The sequence below is a fragment of the Danio aesculapii genome, chromosome 18 (genome assembly GCF_903798145.1).
Source record: "Danio aesculapii chromosome 18, fDanAes4.1, whole genome shotgun sequence".
Classification (NCBI taxonomy): Eukaryota; Metazoa; Chordata; class Actinopteri; order Cypriniformes; family Danionidae; genus Danio; species Danio aesculapii.
Window position 1 is genome coordinate 23,895,317 of NC_079452.1, and position 10,000 is coordinate 23,905,316.

General features: G+C 41.2%; 1 protein-coding gene across 2 annotated transcripts in view; it reads left to right on the plus strand.

Annotated features, from left to right (window-relative positions):
• secisbp2l (SECIS binding protein 2-like) overlaps nucleotides 1-10,000 on the plus strand; it is a 33,735-nt gene that overhangs the window by 15,240 nt on the left and 8,495 nt on the right. Inside the window, exons 4-11 of one of the 2 annotated variants that reach the window (XM_056478688.1) lie at nucleotides 1,111-1,243; nucleotides 5,203-5,423; nucleotides 5,808-5,832; nucleotides 6,192-6,301; nucleotides 6,423-6,524; nucleotides 7,070-7,159; nucleotides 7,423-7,590; nucleotides 7,823-7,964. In XM_056478688.1, coding sequence (XP_056334663.1) covers nucleotides 1,111-1,243; nucleotides 5,203-5,423; nucleotides 5,808-5,832; nucleotides 6,192-6,301; nucleotides 6,423-6,524; nucleotides 7,070-7,159; nucleotides 7,423-7,590; nucleotides 7,823-7,964 — 991 coding nt within the window. The remainder of the gene's footprint in view (nucleotides 1-1,110; nucleotides 1,244-5,202; nucleotides 5,424-5,807; nucleotides 5,833-6,191; nucleotides 6,302-6,422; nucleotides 6,525-7,069; nucleotides 7,160-7,422; nucleotides 7,591-7,822; nucleotides 7,965-10,000) is intronic. The other variant, XM_056478689.1, reaches the window with a different exon arrangement.

A 10,000-nucleotide genomic window follows, 5' to 3' on the forward strand; every position in this document is an offset into this window, starting at 1 on the left:
CACTGAAATAATCATGTGTTTATTATTAATGTTAATTAATTTTTTTTTTACTTTATAAGGTTCATCTTAGGTCAGACAGAAAACAACACCGTAAATACAATATAAATAATATAGATATACATGGATATACAAAGCATGCCATAAAAACCACACACCTATACAATTCACCAAAGCTGAAATGATCAGGAAAACATAATTATACACAAATAAAATATCAAGAAAATAATCATTAATCAGTGTGTAAATTAACAGGAGAGTTTATTTTGCTAGCTCACATTTTTGTTCTTAAGGTGAACCATTAATTAGTGTAAGTGAATTTACTGAATAAGCCGTGTTTTGGTATTCTGTGTCTGCGTTTGGGTTGGCTCTTTTTCTGACACAATATTCTTAGCCACGCCCTCTTGTTCATAGCCACACCTATCTTATTTCTTAGCCCCGCCCAGTGTACTGTTAGTTTGCTAGAGGGAATGATGCGCAAAAAGGAAGCCCCGCCCCCTACTTAGTATTCTGTTAGAGTTGGAAGTACATCAACATGCAGAAATAAAAGTCTCAGTAATGTTAGTTTCACCCTGACTTTAAAAAAAACTCTTTTTAATAACAAAAAATATGAATTAAGTAAATAATTAAATTAAAATTACATTTATTTTCAATCGTGGAGTAATGGAACAATAAATTTAACAAAACATTGTGACGATATAAACTTTTAGGGTGATTATATATATATATTTAAAAATGTATTTAAATTAATTATTTAGTTTAATTAATTACGTTTTATTTCATCTTTATTTAAAATTTGTTATGAACCAACAAATTTAGCAAAACACTGTGAAACATGTAGCTAATATAACCTTTTTACAGCCGTATGTTTATTTGCATAATATTCGCTTCAAAATGAAGAATGTGCAGTCATTATCAGACTGTAGGATTTAATGTTCACTCATCTATATGGAGTTTTGATTAAGCATGGAGTCTTGCTTTATCACTCAAATCATCACCAACAGCTCAACAGCTCTGTGGTTTACTCTACATCTACATCTATTCCTGGATTCTGCATCTCCTGCTGAACTGAACTTTGACTGTATATCTGATGAGTGTTTGTGTCTCCCGCAGCAGCCGATGGTTCAGCCAATCAGAGCCAAGCGTCCTGTGATGCGGAGTGTGGCGGTGCAGAAGGAGGTGTGTGCCGCCGGGCCTGATGGGAGATCCAAGACGGTGCTGCTGGTGGACGCAGCTCAGCAGACAGGTAATGACCTTTGACTCCTAATAAAGCTGCCATATACTGCATTGGTTCAAGAAGTTAAGTTGTTCTCAGATATCTACATAGTAGGTTTACAGCTTTGTTTAGGTCAAAAAATCTCCAGAATCTGTTTTATTATTATTTATTTAAAATACCCCTCCAATCAGAAGGTCCATATTGACCTTATTTGGATTGGTCGTGAATATTAATGAACTCAGCTCTAACATGCAGCTCTCACACACACACACACACAGCATGATGCACACTGAACACAGACAATATAATCATGCTTAATTTGGTAAACTATTTTAAGAAATGAAGTAGATGCCTGGATTAAAGATCTCCATTGCTGTGACAGATTTCTGTTAATTGCAGCGAGTCTGTGACTGATTTCCATCAGTTGTTGGCTTCTCGCCTGTCCTTGTAATGCCTTTAAGGTGCCATATAATAAAGAAAATCTGTGTACACCTAGGCAAAGTGGAATAATAAGAGATGAGTATATGGACATGGCCATCCCATGAGCCTCAGACATTAGCTACGTTCACACTGCCAGGTTTAGTGCTCAAATCTGATTTTTTCCTCAGATCTGATGTTTTTGCATGGCTGTTCAGATTTGCAGTGTGAACAGATCATGGTCCTAAACTGACCCGCATGCTCAAAAGTACAGATACGGACAGCACAAAATGTCTAATTATGCACACAGTGTGTATACTGTATGAAGTAAGCACGTTGTCAGATCATGCTTAATAGGATTTTCACAGACAACCGTGGTGTGTTTCATCAACTGTAAAGGGTTGTTCTGGAAGGGCCCTGGAAGAAATCATGAGTTCCCAGTTAAAAAGTGTGTATAACTGGTTTTTAGACTATAAACTTTCTTTGAACATAGGTAAAACAGAGGCTATTTTATTTGCTTCAAGAGTGAAATTAAAGAAAGATGATGGTATTGTAGTTAGGATTAATGATTGGAAAGATGAGTCGAAACTTGTAAATTATTTGGGATGTTTAATAGATAATAAATTATCAGGTGATGCTATGGCAAGAGAGGTTTTTACGAAGATATGTGGAAAAGTTAGGTTCTTAGCAAGGCAAGCTGATCTGTTGGATGTTCATTCTTTAAATGATTGGCAGGAGCTTTAATTCAACCCCATTTTGATTATGCTACCTCTTTTTGGTATAGCAGCTGCTCACAGAATATGAAGGAAAAAATGCAAAAGGCACAAAATAAATAGTATGAATAATTTAAAAACTCATCCTAGAGCACATTTGCACAAAGAGTCTGTTAAAGAATTCGGCATGTTAACTGTTAGTAAGAGAGTGTGTTTTTTAAAACTGGGAATGGTACGTAAATTGTTTAATAATGTGGTTCCTAGTTATTTGGTGAACTATTTTGTAAATGGTGAGGCAACAGCAGTCATACAGCACTATGGGTTGGGATTTTAATATTTGTTTATTTAAATTCAGAAGTCTAGTGGGGGAAATATGTGTCATGCAATCATGTGGAACAAATGACCAAAATCAATCAAGGAAATAAAAGATTGAAGGAGGTTCAAAAAAGTAAACAAAAGATGGTTGTTTGAGGAGAATTAGTTTGCATGGTGGACGAGGATGCTTTATTTTATATGTTACTTGATTGTGAATAGGGTTATAGCTGGAAGGCCATTCACTGCGTAGAACGTATGCTGGATAAGTTGACAGTTCGTTCCGCTGTGGCGATCCCTGATTGATAGAGGGACTAAGCCGAAAAGAAAAATGAGTGAATGAAGGATTGTATTTGTGTGAGGTACTGTTTGTTTTATGCATCATCTGTATTTTGAAGCCATACTTTGTTTTATTTAACAGCGAGGATCGCAATGGAAACAAGCCCAGGGCTTTATTGTGTTGTTATCCTCGACAGTTTTTATTTCAAAATGCTTGAGAAACTCGTACAGCTCGTCAAAAATCTGTCAAATAAAATTCAATTCAATTCTGCTACTACTAATGTGTGTTTCGGCATTTGAAATGTAAAATAAGTCTCTTGTGATTGAAAACACTGATCATTTGTGATTTATGACCACCGCGGTGCGTCTCTTTCTGACCAGCGGTGTAGTGAACTCATCAAGGGTTAATGAGCAGCACAGACTGAACTGTGAAGGTGGAGTTGGTTTATCTCTGTGTGCAGAGTTATTTAATGTTGTCATTATAAACAGCAGACACGTGCAGAAAGGGGCTTTCGGAGAGAAAATTCCCCCTTAAAATTAAACTGCCCCTCCTTTGCACACGGATCCCCTATCCGCAACACCCCCGACGCTCTTCAGCTCCACGATACACCCGTTTCCCAGTCATTCACCAGATCGGTTAACAAGCACCGGGTTTGCCTTCAAAATCTTTCTCAACATGAACAACCAGCTCTCTGTGGTCCAGTAATCGCCCTGTGTGCTATTCTACTGTGATGCTGAGGAGTAGAGGAGGTCTGCAGCACAGAATGATGACGCATGAAATCCGACATAACCGTTCACACTGCAGAACATCAGATCTGTGTCTGATTTAGTACTACATATCAAAGTGGAGCAATTCTGAAGTGAAAAGATCAGATTCCATGCGCTTTGGGCTGTTCATACCATCATTACCTTAGGCTGCGTTCACACTGCAGGCAAATGTGGCCCGAATCTGATTTTTTCCCCCTCATGTGATGACAGTGTGAACAGCCCAAACCGCATGGAATCGGATCTTTTCAGGTCTGATCTGTGCCACTTTCATATGTAGTCCTAAATCAGACTCAGATCTGATGTTCTGTAGTGCCACCGCAGTGTGAACGGTTCAGTCGGATTTCATGTGACTTTTCCATAATCTTCGAGCGACATGCGTCATCATCCTGTGCTGCAGACATCCTCTACTCCTCAGCATCACAGTAGAATAGCACACAGGGCGATTACTGGACCACAGAGAGCTGGTTGTTCATGTTGAAAAAGATTTTGAAGGCAAAACTGGTGCTTAACTAATCTGGTTAATGATTGAGGCACTGGTTGATCGCGGAGCTGAAGAGCGTCGTGGGTGTTACGGATAGGGCATCCATGTGCAAACAAAAAAAAGGCAGGTGCTCGAGCACCCAATCCCCCCCGTCTGCACGTGTCTGTTGTTTATAACGAAGTAAAACGAAATAACTCTGCACACAGAGATAAACCAACTCCACCATCACAGTTCAGTCTGTGCTGCTCATTAACCCTTGTTGAGTTCACTACACCGCTGGTGAGAGCGCCACGTACTGCGGGTGTAATAAATCACAAATGATCAGTGTTTTTAATCACAACTGACTTATTTTAGGTCTCAAATGGTGCAATACACATTAGTAGTAGCAGAGCAACGTTTTACAGTTGATAAAATACACCACGGTTGTCTGTGAAAAGAGTAATAATCATAAGCATGATCTGACTATGTGCTTATTTCATACAGTATTTACATTGTGTGCATAATTAGACATGCTGTGCTGTTTGTATCAGTACTTTTGCGCTTGCGAGTCAGTTTAGGAACAGGATCTGTTATTGATATTGGCCACATTTATAAGAGCAGTGTGAACAGCCATGCAAAAACATCAGATCTGAGAAAAAAAAAAATCAGATTTGAGCACTAAACCTGGCAGTGTGAACGTAGGTGAGGTCACATGTGGGCACGATTCGGGCCACATCTGGCTGCAGTGTGAACGTAGCCGTTGTTTCCTCATTCTCCTGTAAATGTGTGTAAAACCTGAGTGAAAAATAGGCCCATCAAAACACAAAGCAGACTGTTGCGTGACTCACCTGTAGAATGTCTCTACAGGTGGTTTGTTAGGCCCACTCACCTGTGTGAGGCACGCTCGTGTGATTTATAGATGTTTTGATGTATTCAGAATAGCACGTATTAAGTGTTTTTGTGTGGTGTGTGTCTAATATCGCTATTATATTATTGAATATCTGCATAAGTCTACCTTTGAGCTCTGTGTGTGTGTTCAGATTTCCCCGGCGAGGCGTCTGGCGGTGTCAGGTGTGTGTCGGATCAGGTGAGCCCCCAGCAGTGGAAGAATAAACCCCGGCGCAGACGCACGTCTCAGCAGGAGTCGTCCAGTGAGCAGGGGGCGAGTGAAGCGGACATTGACAGCGACAGCGGATACTGCAGCCCCAAACACAACCAGGGGGCCGCAAACACCTCCAGCAGCCAGAACACCAACACTGCGGTACACACTGCTGCATTACAGTACACTGAACATCATCATACCTGTGCTGCTCTCTCACCTGTGTGTGTGTGTATGGGTTTAACTACCTCAATAGTCCTCACTTACACAGTGAGAGACCAAAACAACACTCTACTGAGCACATTTACTGGTCCTCACGAATTGAAAGCGTTTATAAATCCACATGTTTGTCAGCGTGTAATGATGTTGGTTGTTTAGGGTTATGGTGAGGCCAGTATTGTTTACCTTATAGGAAAACAATGGAAGTCTATGTAATGTCCTCACCAAGATAGAGAAACAAGCCTGTGTGTGTGTGTGTGTGTGTGTGTGTGTGTGTGTGTGTGTGTGTGTGTGTGTGTGTGTGTGTGTGTGTGTGTGTGTTTGCAGGCTGTGGATGCTGGCATCATGACAGGTAAGATCTTTCTCATCCACCTGAACTCTCAGGAGTGGCTGTAAGTTTGTTTGTGTGTGTGTGTGTGTGTGTGTGTGTGTGTTTATTTCTGGTCACATCAAGAAGGCTGCCTATAACAGGCAAATGAATGTGTTTGCGCATGTGTGTGTGTTTGTTTGTCTGCGTATTTGTGTGTGTACACGTGATTTTGTGCATGTGTGTGTTTGTGTGCACTTGTGTTGGTGTGTATGTGCGTGCCTGTTTGTGTCTGTTTTTGTGCACATGTGTTTGTGTGTTCATGCTGTCATGTGTTGCTGTGTGTGAGTGTGCGTGCAAATGTGTGTGTGTACATTCATATATATATATTGTGTGTGTGTCAGCTGTGAGCTGGGGGAGTGTCTCCTCTCCAGGTGTCCAGAAGCCGTGGGCAGACAGAAACACACTCTTTCACAGAGGCAGCAGAACACCTGAACAGAGGAGCTATACACAGGTACAGCTGCAGCGTCACATGATCACATCACACATGTCACATGACTGCAGCGATCTGACACCTGTGTGTGTGTGTGTGTGTGTGTATGTATGTGTGTTATTCTGCATCATCTGACCTGCAGGACTTCCAGATGAACTTTGGAGGACGAGCGGCAGGACAGAGGAGATCCACACCTCCAGAGACCCCCAACACACACCTCACACCTGAGCCACTCTACTTCCAGGTACGCACACACACACGCACACACACACACACGCACACACAGACACACACACACAGACACACACTTCACACCTGAGCCACTCTACTTCTAGGTACACACACACACACACACACCTCACACCTGAGCCACTCTACTGCCAGGTACACACACACACACACACACACACACACACACACACACACACACACCTCACACCTGAGCCACTCTACTTCCAGGTACACACACACACACACACACACACACCTCACACCTGAGCCACTCCTCTGCCAGGTACACACACACACACACACCTCACACCTGAGCCACTCCTCTGCCAGGTACACACACACACACACACACACACCTCACACCTGAGCCACTCTACTGCCAGGTACACAGACACACACACCTCACACCTAAGCCACTCCTCCAGGTACACACACCTCACACCTGAGCCACTCCTCCAGGTACACACACCTCACACCTGAGCCACTCTACTTTCAGGTACACACACCTCACACCTGTGTGTGTGTGTGTGTGTGTGTTGTGGTTTCTTTGTTCTTCAGGATGAGGATGAGTTTCCTGATCTGGCCACAGGTGGCGCTGCGCAGCGGAATAAACCAGAGCCAGCCCAGCCCAAACTGACCAAGAGTCTGGTGAGTGAGTGAGTGTGTGTGTGTGTGTGAGGAACTTTGTGGTCATGTGTGTGCTTATGTATATGTGTGTGTGTGTGTGTGTTGTTTGTTTTGGTGTTTGTGTTTCTGTGTGTGTATGATTTATGATGTGTGTGTACATGTGCGCATGATGCGTATGTATGTATGCATTTATGTGTGTGTATGTATGTATGTGTGTGTGCATGTGTGTATTTATGATGTGTGTGTGTATGTATGATTTTTGATTTGTGTGTGTGTGTGTGTAGCTGGATAATCTCCCGGACAGCTCCCCCATCAGTATTGTTCAGACCCCCATCCCCATCACCAGCTCCGTCCCCAAGAGAGCCAAGAGTCAGAGGAAGAAAGCGCTGGCCGCCGCACTCGCCACTGCGCAGGAGTACAACGAGATCAGCATGGAGCAGAAGAAACTGCAGGTGCGCACACACACACTCACTCACACACACACACTCACTCACACACACACACTCACTCACACACTCACACACACACACACTCACACACTCACACACTCACACACTCACACACACACACACAGTGTTATATGCCGTGGATCCTTAATAGATGAATAATATATAATATGATGGTATGTGTGTGTCTGTCTGTCTGTGTGTGTGTGTGTGTGTCTGTCTGTACGTGTGTGTGCAGGAGGCTCTGTCTAAAGCTGCAGGTAAGAAGAGCAGGACTCCTGTACAGCTGGATCTGGGCGACATGTTGGCGGCGCTGGAGAAACAACAACAGGCCATGAGAGCACGACAACTCAACAACACCAAACCACTCTCATACACAGGTACACACACACACCAGACCACTCTCATACACAGGTACACACACACACACACACACACACCAGACCACTCTCATACACAGGTACACACACACACACACACCAGACCACTCTCATACACAGGTACACACACACACACACACCAGACCACTCTCATACACAGGTACACACACACACACACACCAGACCACTCTCATACACAGGTACACACACACACACCAATGTCATAACCACTTCAACACACGTGCACACACATACCAGACCACTCATACACAGGTACATACGTACACACACATACCAGACTACTCACATACACAGGTACACACACACTAATGTCATAACCACTTAAACACACAGACACACACACCAAACCAAACCTTTGTCATAATGTGGTACACACACACAATTACACGGATCGGACCATTTTTCGGATCAGCAAAAAAGGGAGGAGACGAACGTCATACTTTCTATTTATACCAAAACATTACTGCAAAAACCCTTTGGTTTTAACAAACCCAGAAGCTGTAATTTTAATAAAAATAAAAATCAAGACAGAAGCAGCTGAAAAAAGGGAAATATTATGATCTTTGCTACTGTTACTGATGATGCTAAATATCTAATCCACCATCTTGTACAACAGATCATATTAATCTTCAATTAATGACTGTTCACACATAAAGCTTCCAGTTTCATTATCTGTGGGTCATTTCTGAAAACCCATTCAGTTGCATCATTTTGCTGGTTGTTTGGCGCCACCCATTGGTTACACACTGTAATTGCTTTCACTAGCGGGTCCATTAACCGGAGGTTTTAATCTTTACCATAAACATCAGTGTTTATATCTGAACTATAAACTGTTCTCCCAGTACTGCTGGGTTATTTGACTGTAACGAACTGAAAAAGTGTAAACTGAATCTGATCAAACGCAGATCTGAACGCAGCATTTATTAGCAGTGGTGTAAAGTAGCTAATTACAAATACTCACACGACTGTAATGGAGTCGTTTTCCTCAGGAATTATAATTCACTAAGTCCTTTTATAATTGTGTACTTTTGCTTTTCCTTGAGTGTGTATTTAGTGAAGTATTGGTTCTTTTACTCCACTACTGTCCTTCATCCTGCAGTCACTACTTTATTATCTCCTGTCTATGCGGATTAGAGAAATCAGTCCTGTGATTCCTGTCCAATCAAAGCACACCATACTGAACTACCTCAAGACATGCTGCAAACTGTTTGGGAGCATTAAAAGCAGGGGTGCCCAAACTTTTTCTTATGAAGGAACAAAATCCAAGCTTGATTGAGAGCTGTGGGCCGAAAGCAAATAAAGCAAACTGTATTACATGAAAGTTGCCATGGGTAATTTCCTAATTTATTTTATAATATTTATAAATAAATAGAAAAAAACACTTCAACTGTATTTACTAATGCATGCTATTTTTTTAAAAAATTTATATTAATTTAACGAACTTATTACAATAAAACTATTTAATAATATTCAATAACTATTCAATAAAACCTTGTCAATCTGTATATTTGCACTCACTACTTCTATTTAAAAAAAAAAAAAAAAAATATATATATATATATATATATATATATATATATTTATTATCAGTTTTTTGTCCTGTCTCTGTAATTCTGTTGCACTGTAGAAGCTCTGTCACAAAAACAAATTCCTCGTATGTGTGAACACACCTGGCAATAAAGATCTTTCTGATTCTGATTCTGAAAAATATTTAAAAGATCCAAACAATGGAGTTCAATGCTGAATACACTAGTCATGCTGAACCTGCCTTTGCCTTGATTTATATTCGTTAAGTGACAGAATGTACATTTTATAAAGATCTCATTCATTTAATTGAAACATTTAATTTCAGCTTATTTGTAGCTCAACAATAAAACAAACAAACAAATAAAAGATTACATTAAAACAAATGAGAAATGCCTTTCTGTTACAGGCATTCCCCAACCCAATCATTTTCCCTCTGGGGGCCAAATCAAAGGATACAAAGGGCCAACTAGTTTGGCCATCTCTGATTA